This window comes from Cololabis saira, chromosome 18 (assembly GCF_033807715.1).
Source record: "Cololabis saira isolate AMF1-May2022 chromosome 18, fColSai1.1, whole genome shotgun sequence".
NCBI classification, from domain to species: Eukaryota; Metazoa; Chordata; class Actinopteri; order Beloniformes; family Belonidae; genus Cololabis; species Cololabis saira.
Window position 1 is genome coordinate 8,973,582 of NC_084604.1, and position 20,593 is coordinate 8,994,174.

A 20,593-nucleotide genomic window follows, 5' to 3' on the forward strand; every position below is an offset into this window, starting at 1 on the left:
GCTTGGTTGTCTCTCAGTTTGGATTCCATGGCGTTTGCTGTACGGTTGAGAATTATCCTACAAAGTAGCTTACTGGCAACTGAAAGGAGCATTATGCCCCTCCAGTTCTTGCACTGAGTCAGGTCTCCTTTCTTGGGTATTTTTACTATGGTGCCTTTCCTCCAGTCTAAAGGTATCTTTTCTTCCTGCCAAATTCTGTTAAGTAACGGGTGTAGAGCTTCAACCGAAAGGTTTCCTGCCGCTTTCCATGCCTCTGGGGGGATCCCATCAGATCCTGCCGCTTTCCCGTTCTTGAGTGATGAGATGGCTTTATCAATCTCTGCTTTGCTTGGTGGTCCAGTGCATATACCTAGCTCTTCTGTTGGAGGTTCCACTGTTGGTGGATCCAGTGGGGGTATGCGGTTGAGGATTTCTTTGAAGTGGTTTCTCCAGCGATCCATTTGTTGTTCCTTTGTTGCCAGCAGTTTTCCGTCCTTGTCTTTTACTGGTTTGTTCATTTGCCTTCTTTTTCCACTCAGAGTCTTGGTGATGCTGTACAGGGTTTTCAGGTCTTGTTTGGAAGCAGCATCCTCTGCTTCTGCAGCCTTGTCAGATATCCACTTCCTTTTGTCTCTCCTGCAGCTTTTCTTGACTTCCCGATCTGCTTGGTTGAAGTGTTCCATGGCATTGGTCTTCTGGTTCCTGGTTTTACAGGTGTCGATCTTCGCTTTCAGTTTGCGCCTTTCTTCCACTTTCTCCCACGTGTCATCACTCATCCACTCCTTCCGCTCTCTCTTAACCTTTCCCAGCACCTTTTCACATGTGCTTGTATATGCTTCTTTGATGATGGACCATTCCGCTTCGACGTCATCCTCTCCTTCCTCTTCTTCCTCGTCTGAATTGTAGCGCAGTGCATCAAAACGGTTTGCCAAGGTGAGTACAAATTTCTGTTTTATTTCCGGGTTCTTCAGCCTATGCACATTGTACTTAAATGTCTTCTGTTCTTTCCTCCTACAGGCAGCGAGACGTATTCTACAGGGAGCCAGGAGCAGATGATGGTCCGAGCCAACATCCGCACTTCTCTTTATTCTGCAATCTTGTAGAGTTCCTCGCCATCTTCTAAAAATCGCTATGTGGTCTATCTGGTTCTCATATGATCCATCAGGTGATCTCCAGGTCACTTTGTGGTTCTCCTTGTGTGGGAACAGTGTGCCTCCTATTACCATGTCGTTTACGGAGCAGAAATCAACAAAGAGCTCTCCGTTGTGGTTCATGGTTCCAACCCCGTGTTTCCCCATCACTCTCTCGTTGCCGCTATTTGCTGATCCCACTTTGGCATTCATGTCTCCCATGAGGATGGTGATGTCTCTCTTCTTGCGCTTGGCCATGGTTGCCTGTAGCTGTTCATAGAACAATTCCTTCTCTGCATCGCTTGCATCGTTGGTGGGGGCATATGCCTGTATGATAGTCGTGTCTTGACAGCGGGAAGTAAACCTTGCTATGATGATTCTCTCTGAGATGGGTTCCCATTCCTTCAGGCTCCTTGCACTTGTCTTTGACATAATGATCCCTACTCCTCTCACATGTGTTGGGTGCTCTTCAGGGAGGCCAGAATATATGATAGTTTCTCCGCTTTGTAGGGTCGTCTTGCCGCTTCCTAACCATCTTGTTTCGCTTAATCCAACTATTTCTATCTTCAGTCTTCGCATTTCTGCAGCTACTTGGTGAATTCTTCCAGCTTGGTAGAGGGTTCTAACATTCCATGTTGCAATGTTAGTACGGTATTTGGGGGACAAAAGCTTCGGTCCATGAGACGTCATTGGCTGTCCTCCTCCAGGGGTGTCATCAGAACTGTCAACACGCCTCTTCCCGCTCTGAGTTTGTGCTCTAGCAGGTTGAGACTTTCTCACTGAGGTTTTCGTAGCATATACTTTTTTACAGAATAAGGTTGCTAGCCTTATGTCCAACCACTGACCATAATTGGTCGGATGTGGGAGGGGTGGAGTTGGTTTGTTAGTCCTCTTCCCCAGTCCTATTGCCCTCCAGGTAATGGATTAAAGACTCACACCACATGAGACCAGGCAGGTTTGGGGTTGTGTACAAGCTGCCCCGGCACGTCAAGCCCAACCAACTCCTGCCACCATGTAAGTGGTAGTCGCACAGGGATCTACCACTACTGGCAGCGCGAGACAGTAAGATCAAGTAAAAACCAAGCCAAAATCAGTCCAACAACGAACCAAAACAAGGCTAAAACCAGACCAAAATCAGTTCAAAACCAGTTTAAAAAAAAAAAAAACATACCAAAACCTTAAGCAAAAAAGATACTCTGGATTACAACCAACCACTTCTGGCCCCTGAGCAAGGCCCTGAATCCTAACTGCTCCCTGGGCGCTAGTACAAAATGGCAGCCCACTGCTCCTAGTTTGACTAGAGATGGGTTAAATGCAGAGGAAGAATTTCCCCATTGTGGGATTACTGAATGGAATTATTTATTTATTTATTTTATTTTTTTCCAGACCCAAGCCAGTCAAAAACCAGACCAAAGCTGAGCCAAAATCCAACTAAAACCAGTCCATAACCAACCAAAATCAGTCCAAAACATGGCAGAACCAACCCTTTACCAGACCAAACCCAGGGAAAAGCAAGCCCAAACCAATCTAAAACTAATACCAAACACGACCCAGTCCAAAACCAACTCTGAAACCAGTCCAAAACCAAGCCCAAATTTTAGGTCAAACCAGTCAAAAACCAAGCCAATACCAGGCCATACACATTCCAAAACTACATCAAACCAAGCCAAAAATAGTCCAACACCAAACCAAAACAAAGTCGAAGCCACGCCAAAATCAATTAAAAACCAAGCCTAAACCAGTTTAAAAAAAACAAGCCTAAATGAGACCAAAACCGAAAACATACCAAAACAAGTCCACAACTAAACTGAAATCATACCATAACCAAGAAAAAAAAGAAAAAAAGAAAGCCAAAATCATTCAAAAAACAAACCCAAAACCATGCTGAAAGCAGTCCAAAATCAAAACCAAATGTCCATAACCAAGCTAATCATCAAAAACCCAGCCCAAAGCCAAGGAGAAACCACACCAAAGCCAGTCCAAAACTGACCAAAACTAGGCAAAATTAACCAAGCTGAAAGCAGATAAGCAAGTACAAAACAAAATCAAAATCAGCCAAAAATCACACCAAAACAAAGAAAATCACTCCAAAGCTGAAAATAAACCCAGTCCAAAACCAAGCACAAACCCAAACCGACGTAAACCAAATCCAGTAGCCAAAATCACCCTAAAACAAGTCCAAAACCAAATCAAGACAAAACTAGAGAAAAAATCCAGCCAAATCAAAGTCCAAACCAGTCCAAAAGCAAAACAAAACCAAGCTAAAAATCACTCCAAACCAAAATCAAACAAAAACTAGACCAAAAACAATCCAAAACCAAGCTGAAACCAACGCAAACCAAGACCAGACAAAAACCAGATCAGAACTCAAACCAGACAAAAAAAACCCAACAACAACCAGACCCAGACAAAACCAAAACCAAGCCAATACCAGATCACACCCAGTCCCAACCGGATGAAAACAAAGCCAAAACCGGAACAAAACTCATCAAACCAGGCCATAAGCCAGTCCAAAACCAGGTTTAAGAAACGTCTAAGTGATGTTAAAGGATGCTTTTCTAGGTTCAGGTTAGATTTGTGAGTTCTTGTCACCTCTCTCGGCTCCGACTGCAGCGCCCCCTTCAGGACGTCTCTGAGCTGGCTCAGCTGCTTCCTCTCTCCATCCTGAGCCTGTTTGATCTAAAATAAAAACAAAACGTCAAACTTTGGTACTCTGTTGTTTTTCAGCCGTTCAGAAATCGACATGATTACGTTTCCCTCTGAAGATCTGACATATTTAGAGATGTTCTCACACCATTCTCTATCTCCGATACTGTTCTTTGGGTACTAGCCGGTACAGAGCACCAGTATGAGCTAAGTCCTGGAAAAAGCTGTATCAGAGATGGTTTCAGTTACGCAATGAAACCTAACATTTTCAACCACAGACGGGAGCTGGGGTCCGTTTCACAAAGCAGGTTTAGTGAAAACTCGGAGTCTGTTAACCCTGAAATGAGGGAAACTCTGAGTTTTCCGTTTTACAAAGGGAGGTAACTCAAACCAGAGAAAGAGAGGTAACTCTAGCCCGTTTCACAAAGAGAGGTAACTTAAGCTCTCGGTCAGTTACCGTAGTAACAGACGCTCTGAATCTAACCTGGTCGGGACCAGGTTTATATCGTGAAACCTGGAGTTTCTCTGCATCTCCGCCTCTTTCAGAGCCGCACGCACATTTGATTTCCTCATTCATTCAGTCAGCAGGCGAGTTTTGGCGAAGTTCTGCCGTCTGTCATTAAAAACAGAGTCAGTATATATATTAGAAGTCCATTGTCACGAATATGCCATGTCCTTTTGATGAAGACACAATTGATGAAGGTGCAGAATTAATGCGCAGATAATTAAATATTCGTCGGGAGATGGTTATCAGACCGCGTAATACATGTATATTACAGTATAGTCTCATAACAGGCAAAGCAATATATGTTAATCCTTTATTTGTTATAATTTTGATGATTGAATTGTTAAATGATTTCATAATATATGAAATTTTTGAGATTTTTTATTTGGGGTTTTCATAAACTGTGAGCCATAGGCTAATAATCAAAATTATAACAAATAAAGGCTTGAAATATCTCACTTTGCATGTAGTGGGAAATAATATTTGTTTCACCTTAAGTTGAATTTACTACGAATGAAGTTTTGCAATATATTCAAATGTTCCGACCTCCACCTGTATATTATTACATGAATAAATAAGAGCATAATACAGGGGTCTCCAACTCCGGTCCTGGATCCACCTATCCAGCATGTTTTAGGTGTCTCCCTGCATGAACACACCTGATTCTAATCAATGGTCGTCATTAACTCGTCATTAAGGTCTGGACAGTTCTGTTGCTGACACAGCTCCTTGTATCATGGTGTGCTGAAGCAGGGAAAGATCTAAAACATGCTGGATAGGTGCTCTACAGGACCAGGGTTGGAGAACCCTGGCATAATATGTGTCTGTATTGGTTCAATACGGAACGCAACTTTTAGTTCCCAATTACGGAACAATTCTGTATTTAAGGGACGGGTGGCAAGCCTATTATCATAAACCTGTCCAAGCCATCAAGGAGTTCCACAGGATTGCAGGTGAATGATGTAGAGATCTGTTAAATTAATTTTATGTTATATTCTGTGCTGCGGTGTTACTCTTTTTTCAAAAAACATGTTCAAATTCGCCGCATTAAAATCTCTAATTCCATTCGGGTGAAAAAGGACACGGTGTGAAGTATGTGGATCTTCAAATGCAAACTAACGTTTCCTCAAGGGGATTTTGTAAATTGAAATGATAAATAAAGTTTAAAATAAAAAAAAGAAAAAGTATGTCGCTCTTTTGTTGTCGCCGGTTGCCATGGTGAATCCTTGTATCAGCGCTCTACTGATGATGGCTTTTTATTTCCCTCACGCACGCGCGTAACTCCAGGTGAAACTACTTAGAGTTGAGTAAATTACCTCAAATCCGCTGTTCTGGAACCGAAAACTCAAAGTTTCCGATCTCAGAGTAGATCAACTAAGAGTTCAGGATTAAACTCAGAGTTTGTTGAACCTGCTTTGTGAAACGGACCCCTGGTCTAGGGTTTTGTTATTGTGCTGGTTTCTGGATTTCTTTGGCGATTTTCTCTTATTTCGGGGTGAGGCTAATCTGGTTTGTCCTTCTTTCCCTTTGACTTCATAAACTTTTGTTTTTTTTTTCCACCTGATGGATTCTTAAATGTTTAATAAGGTTGCTAGTTTTACTTTTAGCAACATTTCTTCCACATCTGGAAACATCTGGACTAGTGAACATCACTCAGTTTTGGCAGTAGAATTTTCCAGCCTTAAACAAGAGGTTTTTCAATGAGGATATTGTACCAGTGAACCATCTGATACCATCTAATTTCTCTAAATGGAATCCCAATACTTAGTTGATTCTCTAAAAACCAGCACAGGAAGTAAGGAAAACTGCGTTGCGACTTCCTTTTTATAGTCTCCAGGTGGAGAAGCAGCAGGATAAGAGTTGTCACAAAGAGCTGGATCTCCATTATCAGCTTCATGGTAGCGCATTAACCCACTGGGCTCTTGGCCCCGTCCCTTGGCCTCAAACAGTGAATGATTGGGGAGACTTTGGGTGAACCATGTGATCTTTCACCTCGCCCACCACTGCATTTCAGTGATGGACCGCAGGCGTGAGACCGAGTTGACCTGATTTCATCATCAGGCCTGACGTTGTCTGTTTCAGAATGTTCCAGCATGTCCAGTTGTTAAAGCAGCTGTGCAGCAGTGAAGCATGTCCTCACCGTGGTCAGGTCTGCAGCCAGCTTCTCCACCGACGGCTTCAGACTCTCCACAGCCTTCAGCCCATCCTGAAAGAAACTGAACACAACAAACACTGATCTTTACAATGATCTGCAGCAACTGTAGACCCTTTTTTTTCAGCAAGAACTCAGAGCAAAGTTGCAGAAGATCTGGTTGGTTTAACCACAACTAAGGCTGGATGACAAAGATATATGTGACGTCATAGCGAAAAAGGTCATCTGTAAACCAGTACTTCAGGGTAAGATATACATTTCTTCTTCTTCTGCAGGTAAAACTGACCCCTGACGGTCCACAACCGGAATACACTAAAACAACCTGGGGTCCGGGCCCCCCCTGGGGGGGCGCCAGAGATCTCTGGGGGGGCGCGAAACTTTGTCTGCTTTGAAATTATGCAGTTGTTTTAGTTGCAAAATTATATTTGCGAATGAGTCATTCAAAAGACATTGTTAGGAATAATTTATGAATGTCTTGAATATTTTTTGTGTTTTTTATACACCAGTGACAAACACAGGAAATGATTTCATTCCTTATTATTATATCATTACTCAACATTTAATCTACTCCGACAGGTTGTTAAAAGAAAAATGTTAAAAAATGTTGGTCTCATATTAAAAGAGACATTTTTCAGAAATATTTTTATGTCCTTTTGTGCATATTTTATAGATTGGTGACATTGGAGAAAAACAAAGTCATATGTATACATAGTAAACCAAAGAGAAATGTATCAAAAAAACATAATTAATGTTAATTTTTTCAATTAAAGACTATTTTGGTGCTAGTGCGTACGGGTCGGGGGGCCCGGCTGGTCTTAGACACAAGTAGGGGGGGCTCCAAGGAAAAAAGGTTGGGAACCACTGCTCTAAAAGATCAAGTATTTCTGTATGTTAGCAACTTGGTTTTATTAAAAGTAAATAAAGAGGAAACTGCATACGACCGCAAAAAACACAACAAAACACAATTCATGTAAACAAACACCCAAACTGGTATCTCAGGCAACTTCCACCTTACTGACAAATCCATCCGTCCATCGATCTTCTTGTGCTTATCTGAGGTTGGGTCACAGGGGCAGTGGTCTAAGAGGGAAGACCAGACTTTCCTCTCCCCGGCCACTTCATCCAGATATCTGGGGGGTTCCCAAGGTGTTCCCAGGCCAGCCAAGAGACACAGTCCCTCCAGTGTGTCCCGGGTCTTTCCAGGGGTCTCCCCCCAGTGGGGCCTGCCAGAAGACGTCACCAGGAACCATCCTCACCAGATACCCGAGCCACCTCATAACAGAGGACATTTATTTTGGCTGCCTGTATCTGTGATCTCATTCTAGATCTTGTGACCACAGGTGAGGGTGAAAACCTAGACTGGTAAATTCTAGGTCCTTCATGGCCTGACAGACCGACGCAGCGTCCACATCACTGTGGACACTCCACCGATCCAGCAATCGATTCTTCTCTCACTTACGAACAAGCCTTTCAAGATACTTAAGCTTCTACAATTGGCATGTACTGTATATGGACAGAGCCACACCTGTTAATGATCAAATCCAGGTGTTTCAGTCTCCACAGGTAGATCAAATCCAGTTCCTGACCACGCAGCCTCAATCTACTAACATCTGTGATGTAAAGGGGTTCGTTGTGAAAAGTTCCAGTTGTTTCAGCGTGGTGCTGTGATAAGATGACACCTTTATGAAGTTTCATCCCTGCTGGAAGTCAGTCAGCTGGAAGTGATGTTATTTGAAAGTAGAACTCAGCGTTGAAACTGGAGACCACGTAAAGTCATAGACCAACGATTACTAAGGAGCATGCTCGGTAAAAGTCTCCAATGCTTTGCATTGTTACATACAGGACTGTCTCAGAAAATTAGAATATTGTGATTTTTTTATTTATTATTTTAATATTGCTGATCATGGCTTACAGTTTAAGAAAACTCAAATATCCTATCTCAAAGAATTTGAATATTCTGGGAATCTTAATCTTAAACTGTAAGCCATAATCAGCAATATTAAAATAATAAAAGGCTTGCAATATTTCAGTTGATTTGTAATGAATCCAGAATGTATGACAATTTTTTTTTTTTTTTTTTTTTTTTTTTAAATTGCATTACAGAAGAAAATAAAGAACTTTATCACAATATTCTAATTTTCTGAGACAGTCCTGTATCCTGTCCAGTCCTGTAGAACTCTAAACTTCCACTGGCTATAATGTCAGCTCTCAAACTGCGGTGGGAGCTTCATGGTTTGGGTTTACATGATAGTAAACTCATCGCACTGGACTGAGCTGTGTTAGACTCAGTTACCTGTCACTGATGGAGTTTTTGATATCCCCACAGCTGCAGGAGGACCACGTGGAAACTAGGATCACAGGTTACACCAGCAAGTCTTACAGAGTAGCTAGTGACCGAAGTACTGTAGGTCGATGAATTTAACACATCAGGTGACCGTTGCTCTGAGACCAGGGTGGTGGGAAACAGACTTTTCAACATCTGAATGCCGCTGTTGGATTGTTCACCAGGCTAGACCTCACCACCCCAAACACACACTGTTTTCATCCTCCGTGGGTAGTTGCATTCCTCATCCTGGTTCCATTTCACCTTTTCACATTTCTATTTCACAAAGCACTGATTCCCTGCATTACTCTTGTGTTGCCACCTGCACAATCAGGACAAGCTGCAGAACTGAATGTTCCACCATGAAGGAACTGGAGACAGAACAAACTGCTGCATGAACGGGTTCGTAGCCTCCTCTATAGCTGAGATTTTCACTTTAAGTGAAAACTTGAACATGAAGAAAATCCTTAGTTTGAGTGCATTGACCTAAAGATGTTTTTGTTCTGGGTCTGGTCTTCATTGTTAGTGTTCTGATTCTGGACTGTCCTGGTGTGTCTGCAGAGGGACTTACTTGCACTGAGCATGGAAATACTTGATGAGGTTCTGCAGGAAGTCCACACCTTTCTTCAGTTTGATCTCGTTGACTTTCAGCAGATACTGCAGAGAGAAAACAGACGACAAATGTGATAAAAGTTCCAGTCCCTCTGTGAGGTCATCATGTCATCACTCAGGTCAGACCGGTACCGTGTTTGTCCAGTTTGGGTTTATCCGTCTTACACAGCTGCAAACATGTTGTTTTGTTTAAAAGCAGCTCTGTTCTGTAAAACTGCTGTTCTGGAGACTCTCTGGGTCACTGCTGCACTGAAAATTGGACGTTTTGACCCGTTTACATGCAAAAGATCAATAATTCACTAATTAGAGCCATATTACAAAGTCTTTATTTTAGTGCTGTTACATTATTTCAGCCTTATTCAGGTAGAATACAATAGAATTGCTGCTTCATCTGATTCACTCTTGGTGATAAGGATAATTGGCACTTCCTGTTGGTTGTTTGCAGTCTGTTGCCATTTGCAAGGTGTCACAGGTTCTGATTCATCAAATCTTTAGTCTAAACTTGGATTGTTTTCTGATAAAATAACACTATATCTGGTAAACTTCTATTTTCTATCTTGCACATTTTCTCTTCTGTAACTTTCATTGTCACCAATCACCGGTACACTTTCTGTCTGTTAGCCTCTTAGCATTGCCTCCTCTTCTCCCACCGGTTCTCCCTCTTGCTGCTCAGTGTGTGAAATGTTTAGCTATCCCTCTGCCTCCTATTAGCGAATATGGTAAGTGTCTGAAGTGTTGTTTATTCATAGCATTGGAGGCGAGGCTCAGTGACTTATATGTCCGGTTCCGCCAACTAGACCGTAGTCTGGTAGACTCGGCAGCTAGCCAGGCTAAGTTAGCGGCGGACCGGTCTGTAGCAGCTGCTGCTAACCGCTCCTGCAGCTCCCGAGCAGCCGGCCAGTCAGGGCGGCTGGGGGACAGTTCAGAGGAAGCGTAGTCCTAAAAGGCACACGGAACACCACCACTCGCTTCACGTCTGTAACCGTTTTTCCCCAGTCAGCGACACACCCGCTGAGAAACCGACCTTGGTGAGGCATGTGAGGCCGACTCCAGCGACCATAGTTAGGTGCATCCCAAGGCCAGAGTGGGTGACATTGAAGCAAATTTGAAGCTGCTGGCAGTAATCGTAAATTTGGTAAAGTTATCATACATGTCGACACTAATGACACCCGTCTACGCCAGTCGGAAGTCACTAAAATTAATATTGTGTCTGTGTGTAACTACGCCAAAACCATGTCGGACTCCGTAGGTTTCTCTGGTCCCCTTCCCAATCCCAGTGATGACATGTTTAGCCGCATGCTCTCGCTCCGCCGCTGGTTGTCTCAGTGGTGTTCAGAAAACGACGTGGCCTTTATTTATTATTTTTTTTAAGATTTTGTGGCCCTAGTGTCTTTTATTCAAAGTGTGGACAAAAAAGAGGGAGAGAATGGGGACGACATGTGTTACAGGCCTCAGGATCTAAGACCGCCGTAACAAAGTTGAACCTTTGCTTTACGGAGTTGACCTCTCCTAATTCTGCATCACACTGACTTTTCAACCAGCTTCTCAGAGTCATGAATCGTGATCCCCAGAAAACTTTATCCTAATACCAGGTTCACTTCTCACATCGGGTCTTGGTCCTGCCTGGAGAGGTAATCCTGAACCCCCTTATGATCCAGGTCCTGGTCCAGGTTTCTTCCCTCCTAAAGGAGAGTTTTTCTTGCCACTGTTTGGCTTAAGGTTTTTCTCCCACTAGGGGAGTTTTTACCTGCCAGTGTTTATGTTATGTTTATGTAATAATTGCTCGGGGGTCATGTTCTAGGTCTCTGGAAAGCACATAGAGACAACATTTGTTGTAATAGACACTATATAAATAGAATTGAACCTGGCTCTGACCTCACACATCTGCAGCTGGAACACCCTCCTCTCCTTCTCCATTTCCTCTGCGATTTCTCCTCCGCTGAACTCCGTTCGGATCATGCCGTGCTGCTTGGCGTGTTCCCTCTTCTCCTTCTCAATCTTCGCCCTGCAGTAATTGAAGTAAAACAGAACACAAATCTGTTGAAGCCACGAATGTTCTGAAATGTACAAACTCAAATCACAAAAATAAGGCCCCCCCCCCAAAAAAAAAATGTATGGACCTTCATGTCTTTTCTAATCAACTTCATTTCATAAATTAACATTTATCTCTTTTTAACTATAAAACCTGCAACATATTCCAAATGTGAAGTTGGTACGGTATTATTTAGAAACCATAAGGAGATGAATGACGATGGTGGTCACATCTCTGGACTCACCATCACCATGGAAACATGGATTGTACTAACTGAGGAGTACCACAAGGCTCTGTATCTCTACTTCTTTGATTCAACATAATACTCAGCATTATCTGGTGTTCATTTTTACCAATGTCAGTTAATATGCAGATGAAACTCTTTGTGGAAGAAATGGCCTGTGTGCTCCTGACCAAAGAGAAAAAAAGATCATCCAAGTCATCCAGTCTCTGATGGTCTGGGGTTGTATCAGAACTCATGTCTACTTCTGTGATGGCAGCATGGAATCATGTTCCTCCATAACTAATCCATGTTGAAGACCAAATTTTAGGAGAACTAGAGGAGCAATTAGAAACAAAGTTTGAGGTTTTGTAGGTATTTTCTCTACACTAGGTAAGTTAATATGCTTTTTTTTTTGTTAAAAGCATATTTAAAAAACGAGCACGTCTGAGCGATTTGTGCATAGTTTTTTCTTGTTCATGCATTTATCGAGCTCCTACGACTTTTGTGTGAAAAAAGGGAGATTTTAAAGCGGCATCTGCTGCCTTCAAGAGCACATTTGCTCCAGCAACTTGGGTGCGGTTTTCAACAAGAACGTGTAAAACCACATTCTGGACAAGTTTTAAACACATGACTGAAGAAGAAGAGGGTGCAATACTGAACTGATGTAGTCCTGATGACAATGGAGGATTTAGATCCCAAAAATGAGACAATGATGGAATGGAAACATTAGATAATGGTCAAGTTTGAATGTACCAACCTTGGAATGTGTTTCAGGTCTGAAATGTGAAAATGGATGTTTCCTAGATTAAATGAAGTTGATCAAAAACAGCAAAAAAAAAGTAATGTGTTGGATTCACAGCATCTGAACAGTAAAGTATCACTGTTTTTTGTAGATTTGTTTATATTTTCTGTTACTTTTTTCTAATTTGAAAGAAAGTTTGGGGTTGAATGAAATAAAATCTCAGAGAATAAAACTGCAAAAACAATCATCTAAGTCACTGCATTCATTTAAACTGTTTTAAGTGGGTGGATCAGGTGGTTCTGATGGTTTTAACGTTACTGGGGGACATTAAGCAGTCTGGGTGGGTTTCAGAGTGATTCTTCTCCTCACAGCTTGGTCTCGTAGTCCTTCCAGGATTTATCAAATGGCTTCTTCAGGTCCTAGAGTAGAAGCAGAGACGTTAAACACATCAAGACGAGAACACCATCTGTACTTTGGAGAACTTGACACTTTTATTCGTTTTATAGCAAAACGGTTAAAGCTTGAATTAATTAATCAAGTGGCAGATATTCTGGCTTTAAAGTGTGAATAGGACATTTTTAACGAGCAGAAACCACAATCCCAGTTACGGAAGAGTATTAGGGCCAGGCAAGAGAAAAAAAAAATTGAGAGTGGAAGATTTTTTTTTATTGTGCACTTCGAGAAAAAAGACAAAATGTCGAGAAAAAAGTCGAAATGTCGTGAATAAAGTCGACATTTCGCCTTTTTTCTCAACATTTCAACTTTTTTTTTTTCGACATTTCAACTTTTTTCTCAACTTTTTTTTTTTCGACATTTCGACTTTTTTCTCAACATTTCGACTTTATTCATGAAATTTCGACTTTTTTCTCAACATTTCGACTTTATTCACGAAATTTTGACTTTTTTCTCAACATTTCGACTTTTCTAAACATTTCGACTTTTTTCTCGACATTTTGACTTTTTTTCTCGAAATTGTACTTCAACATTAATCTCGACATTTCAACTTTTTTCTCGACATTTCGACTTTTTCCTTGAAGTGCATAATGAAAAAAAAATATTCCTCCTCTAAAATATTATTTTCATTTTTCTCCTGCCTAGCCCTAATACTCTTCCGTACCCAGAGGCTGTAAACAGACACGTTTCACTAATAAGAGAAAAGACAAACCCCTTTGACTCCCTTCAGGTCCCCTTTCAGCAGGCTGTCCAGAGGAAACGTGATGATGTTGTTCATGTTCTGCAGCTGCAAACAGGAAGTCACATCTGAGAAGAGTTCCCTGAAACACGCTCAGATGACTGACACAGGTGTTTAGTCTTCTCCACATGACCAGGCTGGTTCAGATTCTACTCACTGTCATCACAACTCAAAGTTGTGGGAATTTACAATGTGGAAAGTTTTCATGGGAATTAATTGGAATACATGAGAGTTCCTGTGAATGAATTGAACATTTGCAAGGCAGCAGGTTAGCCGATAACAGGGAGCTGAATCATCAGATCACCACAAACCGGAACCCAACTTCTCAACTATTTAAACAGATTAATTTCTGTCCTTCAGACTGCCAGAAGATGTGGAGGAAGTTCTCTGGGCTTTCTAGACTCCCAATGGTTGTAGCAGAGGATCACAGGCTCTTAAGGATCAGATCACATCCCAGGCTGGGTTCCTGGGTCACTGCCGTTTTCATTTCATCCCTCAAACCTCTTACAGTTCCCACTAGTTTAGAATGACCACCATCTCCCAGGTCAAAGGACCAGAGGCTCTCACACCTGCCCCGAAGGATTCTGAGGTTAGTTCTGGTCTTCATCCAGTCTTACTGGTTCTCCAGCTGTGACTTTCAGAGTCAGGGCATGGAGACCTGGTACTTCATTCTGTGAGATAGAAACAGCAACGCTACACGCCCCAAACCGCCGCAGAGCACAGAGGACACACGCCAGTAACATCTGCAGAGAACATGGAAGATACGCACCAGAAACATCTGTAAAGAGCACCGAGGATATGTGTCAAACATCTGCAGAGAGCACCGAGGATACACGGCAGAAACATCTGCAGAGAACATGGAAGATACGCACCAGAAACATCTGCAGAGAGCACCGAGATACGTGTCAGAAACATCTGCAGAGAGCACCGAGGATACACGGCAGAAACATCTGCAGAGAGCACCGAGATACGTGTCAGAAACATCTGCAGAGAGCACCGAGGATACGCGGCAGAAACATCTGCAGAGAGCACCGAGATACGTGTCAGAAACATCTGCAGAGAGCACCGAGGATACGCGGCAGAAACATCTGCAGAGAGCACCGAGATACGTGTCAGAAACATCTGCAGAGAGCACCGAGGATACACGGCAGAAACATCTGCAGAGAGCACCGAGATACGTGTCAGAAACATCTGCAGAGAGCACCGAGGATACGTGTCAGAAACATCTGCAGATCATCGAGGATACGCGTCAGAAACATCTGCAGAGCACCGAGGATACGTGTCAGAAACATCTGCAGAGAGCACCGAGGATACGTGTCAGAAACATCTGCAGATCATCGAGGATACGCGTCAGAAACATCTGCAGAGAGCACCGAGGATACACGTCAGAAACATCTGCAGAGAGCACCGAGGATACGTGTCAGAAACATCTGCAGATCATCGAGGATACGCGTCAGAAACATCTGCAGAGAGCACCGAGGATACACGTCAGAAACATCTGCAGAGAGCACCGAGGATACACGTCAGAAACATCTGCAGAGAGCACCAAGGATACACGGCAGAAACATCTGCAGAGAGCACCGAGATACGTGTCAGAAACATCTGCAGAGAGCACCGAGGATACACGGCAGAAACATCTGCAGAGAGCACCGAGATACGTGTCAGAAACATCTGCATAGAGCACCGAGGATACGTGTCAGAAACATCTGCAGATCATCGAGGATACGTGTCAGAAACATCTGCAGAGAGCACCGAGGATACGCGTCAGAAACATCTGCAGAGAGCACCGAGGATACGTGTCAGAAACATCTGCAGAGAGCACCGAGGATACGTGTCAGAAACATCTGCAGATCATCGAGGATACGTGTCAGAAACATCTGCAGAGAGCACCGAGGATACGTGTCAGAAACATCTGCAGATCATCGAGGATACGTGTCTGAAACATCTGCAGAGAGCACCGAGGATACGCGGCAGAAACATCTGCAGAGAGCACCGAGGATACGTGTCAGAAACATCTGCAGAGAGCACCGAGGAGCACTGTCGGAAACATCTGTGAAGAACATGTAGCACACATGTTTGAAACAACTGCAGAGAACATAGAGGACAGCTGAGCAGCTCATTGGCGAAACCCGTACCACCTCCTCACACTGCAGCCTTGAGACCACACCCACCGTGACTGATACACCTTTACATTATCTCAACCTGGACATACACTGAAAACTCACTATTTCCATGTTAGCATGTTGGTATATTTATGATATTTCTGGTCTATTTCTCGTCTTCACTCCGGTGTTGTGCTCCTGTGTGATTTGCATCTAAAGTAAAGGTGTTGTCCTCCTTGCCTGACTGTAATGAGTGGAATTCTCTCACCAGGTTTTTGAAGAGTGCCGACAGCTCTTTGGTGAAGAGGGCAAACTTGAGGAAGGCGGCCCCGACCTCGGCATCGTCCCTGGACATGCAGTTGTCCCCAAACTTCTCCAGGGACTGGACATACTGCTCCTCGTTCTCCACATGAGCTGAACACGGACAGACAGACGGACAGACAGCTCAGTTATAGGCTACGCTCAGCAACCCTTTTACCACAACTTTTACCACAACTGCAAGATTTTAAACCATCACATTGTGTAAAGAATTTGGGTGTTATTTTTGACTCTGAGCTGAATTTTATTCCTCATATCAAAAACACAACAAAAATGGGTTTTTATCACCTTAAGAACATCGCCAGAGTCCGCCCATTTCTCTCTCGGGCAAACACGGAGGTGCTGATAAATGCTTTTATCTCCAGTCGTATTGATTATTGTAATGTCCTGCTTTCTGGTCTTCCTAAAAAGAGCATTTCTAGTCTCCAAATATTACAAAACTCAGCTGCACGTGTGCTGAAGAAGACCAGGGGGCGGGCTCACATTACACCAGTTTTAGAATCGCTGCATTGGCTCCCCGTGTGCTTCAGGATCGATTTTAAGGTTCTCTTATTGGTTTTTAAATCTCTTAACAGTCTCGGGCCTTCTTATCTGTCTGATCTGCTTTTACCCTGAGGTCGTCCGGCACCGGCCTTTTAATCACTCCCAAAGTCAGAACCATAACCCACGGTGAGGCATCATTTCATGCATTATAAAGTTTTATGTAAAGCACTTTGCGTTGCATTTTTTATTTGTATGAAAAGCGCTATACTAGGGTTGGGCGATATGGACCAAAAGTCATATCTCAATATTTTCTAGCTGAATGGCGATACTCGACATATATCGATATTTTTTCTGTGCCATAATTGGGGTTTCCCCCAAAGCATTATAGCATAGCATCTCTGTTAGCATCTCTGTTAGCATCTCTGTTAGCAGTTCTGTTAGCATCTCTGTTAGCTTCATTTTTTTCTGAGGCAAACCCTTAAAAAAACAGTCAGTTTTAATACAAAGCCTTGTGCCAAATGTCACACAGGTTCCTTTATTAACAGAGGTCTGCACAATATCAAAATGTATAAAACAAATAAAAATAAACTGCCTGCATATATAGAATAAAAATGCTTCTTGAATAAAATAAAACAAATATATCTTTCCTGCATAACAATTAAATTAAAATACACTGTGCAATTAATACAATGTAGACAGTAACAGGCAGACTTTTCCACTGAGGTTGACAGTTGTGCAAAGAACAAAACATTTTTGCAAATCTCAAAAAACATTCAAGTCAATTTGTCACAAAATAATAAGCTATATCAAAATCATTAAAAAAAAAACTTTTTTTTTTAATAATCGATATAAATGATATTGTCTCGTACCATATCGCGTTTGAAAATATATCGATATATATTAAAATCTCGATATATCACCCAGCCCTACGCCATACAAATAAAGATTGATTTAATTTGATTATCACCACCAGCTGATCTAAACCGGTTCAGTCCAGATGTGGACACCAAGTCAGAACCAAAACTTTGGCCGAGCTTGTGTGCACTTCTGACAACCAGATGTTTAGTTTTCAGCGCAGAATTGTTTGTGTGTGTGTGTGTGTGTGTGTGTGTGTGTGTGTGTGTGTGTGTGTGTGTGTGTGTGTGTGTGTGTGTGTGTGTGTGTGTGTGTGTGTGAGAACAGGTCTCTGTCAGCATGCTGTGACAGGAAGTGGAACGACAGGAATGTCTGGAGATGAGACTCCACCTGAACACGGCACAGAGCTGCTCTGACCTACAGAGAACAACCACAGCACCTACACACCTGTCCCAACCTGAGCTTAGCCTGGATGATCTTTACAGCACCGGTTCTGTCCTCAGAATGTCTCCCGGTTCATTTCCTGGTTCATGTCTAACCTGTTTCAGGGAGACCACAGTGTAAACTGCAGCAGCTCCAAAATCCAGTCTCATACCAGTAGATGCTACAGTGTTCTGTTTCTGAGTTCCTACTATGAAACCACAAATTCTGCAGGGTGCCAGAGGTCCCATCCAGCAGAACATACAGTTCAATTCTACAACTAGTAAAAAAATTAACCTGAGACATACCTGACGTGCTACACTACAGACACTGCAGACTTAATGGCCGCTTGGTTTGTAATTATGCTGGTGTTTCTGCATTCCTGGTACAGTTAATCATGTAACTATCCTATTAAAAAGTAACTACTCTAGAAGGATAAAACCCTATTCTGGTAACAAGTACGTCTTTTAGTAAAAGGTCCCTATTCTAGTAAGAACACGCGCATCTCCTCAAAAATGTAGCTGGTTCCAGCAAACTTGTAATGATATGGGATTGTTGGGAATGTTACAAACATTGGGAAATGTCAGCATGTGCTGTGAGGTAGTGTGAAGATGTCCAGACAGACAGAAAGCTCACCCAGACCAGATGTGTTGATGGCCTTCACAGACTTTTTCATCTTGTACAGAACCGCCCGGTCCTGGTCCAGAACCTGGGGAACACAAATCACTAGTTATTATAACAAAAACCTACAAAAATCATGCTAGCACTCATGCTTGGACCTATTCGCAGTCAACCAAAGCTTTTATTTATCAGAGCTGAGGGGCCCAACATGAGGTACGGGGGCCAGAGAAGAATTCTTGTAGGAAAATGTGATCAAATGAGGTCATGGATGCTGTGAAACATGTGACCATGACAAGAAAAGTAACACGCTGACCAAAAACTGCAAGAAGCTCACAGAAAATAACCCAGACAAAAAACAAACACATCAGAAAGATTAAAATTGAAACTGAGGAACAAATTCTGCTGGTGACAAAGAAAATGGAAAATGATAGCACAGCTAAAACAATAGATATAAGAAGAAAACAAAAAAGGAAGTTAAATATGTGCAGAGTTGATACAAACCCCCTCCCCCACACACAAACAACACAGAAGAGGTCATAAAAGACCAACGAGGAAAAAAACTTCAGTGACTCAAATAACCACAAAACCAAATTAAATCTGCTGTAAAAGAGCAGAAGTTCTGTGAGTCATTTTGTCGTTTTCAGGTCTCTGAAATGGAGTAGACGTCTACCAGCTGCAGCAGCAGCTGAGATCATCTGCAGCAAACACCAGTGTGGTGGGAGCAACAGCGGCTCGGGTGGTAGAGCGGGTGGTCCAATGATGGAAGGATTGGCAGTTTGAACCCTGCTCCCCCCAGTCCAGGCCCGTAGCCAGTAATGGGCCTGGGTGGCACTGGCACCCACATTACTCACTGGCCCTCCCAGCCAACTTTGATCAAAATACATGTTTCACATCAACATATTCTAAAAAATTATATGAGAAAAGGTATAAACATAAACGTGATTTGTTGTTGACTTGTGCTCAGCCTTTATTTTTTTTCTTCTGATTAAAACAGAACTTTTGAAACAAGTTGCATAATTGATTGCTCTGGTTCCGACAGATTGAGCTGCCTTTAGCCAGCTAGCTAGCCGGCATTGCAGCCGACTTTATCGCCACAACAATGGCTAAACAGAGTTCATTGCTTAGTTATTTAAAAAAAAAAAAAAACTTGAAGAAGACACGCCACTGCCAGTGGCTCGGACTGAGTCCACCCAGCCCACTTCTTCATACTCAGTCCCAGAGGAGGTTAGCCCTGCCGCTAGAGGAGGTTAGCCCTGCCGCTAGAGGAGGTTAGCCCTGGCGCTAGAGGAGGTTAGCCCTGCCGCTGGCTCGCCAGCACCAGCGCTCTCTCCCTGTCAACCTGTGGTTCCCCTCCATTTATCCGCAATTCATGAACCATCTTCACAGCCAAGTTTGGGTGTATTTCCAAGCACAGTCAAAAATGGAAAACCAAGATGATTCTCAAAGTGGCATGGACAGTTTTCTTGGTTGGAATACAGTTTAAACAAGGACATGATTTTCTGTAAAATGTGCAGACATTTCCCCAGCGGAGCTGATGGCCTTTAATCTGTCTGTTTGTCATGTTTTCTGCTTAAAGGTTATATATATGTCTGCTTTTTCTTGGACAATATGGCCCATCCTAGCGGAGTCAGACGGGGGGCAAGGGGGCGGTCGCCACGGGGCCCACAAGCTCATAGGGCCCAATGATAGGGCCCCGTTTTGTGTGATACCTTCATATATAATCGTAAATTGTAGGTTATAATAAAATACAATGTGCATTGTGCTTCCAGTGTAGGCTAATTCTTACTTTACAACTGTCTTGAGGGCTGTGAGCCAACGCTGATTGGCTGTAACTTTAGGCTGAATTATGGTTCTGCGTTAAATCGACCTAGAGCCTACGCCGTAGGGTACGCAGCGACGTGCATTGTACATTGCGCGTCGCCGCTTCCCCTACGCCGTAGGCTCTGCGTTGGTGTAACGCGGAACCATAAATCAACCTTAACAGTTACAGCCAATTTGCCGACTCGGCAAGTTTGCTGCCATGAAGGAGATGAGCGCTAAACTTTAAAAGAGGACTAAGCATGTACAAAGTTTTGAATGTTACCCTGTTTTCCACGTTACCTGGATTATTTTGTTCGGGCCAAGGGTTATGCAAGAGTCAACTACCATTGGTGAGTGAGTTTAACCTTCATAAATAATTTCTTTATCCGAATGTTGTGTAGCCTTGAACACCTGGATATTTGAATGAGCTTTTGTGTTGTTGTCAACTAGACCGCCGA

General features: G+C 42.9%; 1 protein-coding gene across 1 annotated transcript in view; it reads right to left on the bottom strand.

The window, feature by feature from the left end:
- Positions 1-20,593, bottom strand: part of asap2b (ArfGAP with SH3 domain, ankyrin repeat and PH domain 2b) — a 65,247-nt gene that overhangs the window by 34,222 nt on the left and 10,432 nt on the right. The window contains exons 2-9 of the mRNA XM_061706931.1: positions 18,351-18,423; positions 15,907-16,052; positions 13,510-13,584; positions 12,714-12,763; positions 11,223-11,352; positions 9,307-9,392; positions 6,401-6,476; positions 3,702-3,788 (exon numbers count right to left, since the gene is read on the bottom strand). Coding sequence (XP_061562915.1) covers positions 3,702-3,788; positions 6,401-6,476; positions 9,307-9,392; positions 11,223-11,352; positions 12,714-12,763; positions 13,510-13,584; positions 15,907-16,052; positions 18,351-18,423 — 723 coding nt within the window. The remainder of the gene's footprint in view (positions 1-3,701; positions 3,789-6,400; positions 6,477-9,306; positions 9,393-11,222; positions 11,353-12,713; positions 12,764-13,509; positions 13,585-15,906; positions 16,053-18,350; positions 18,424-20,593) is intronic.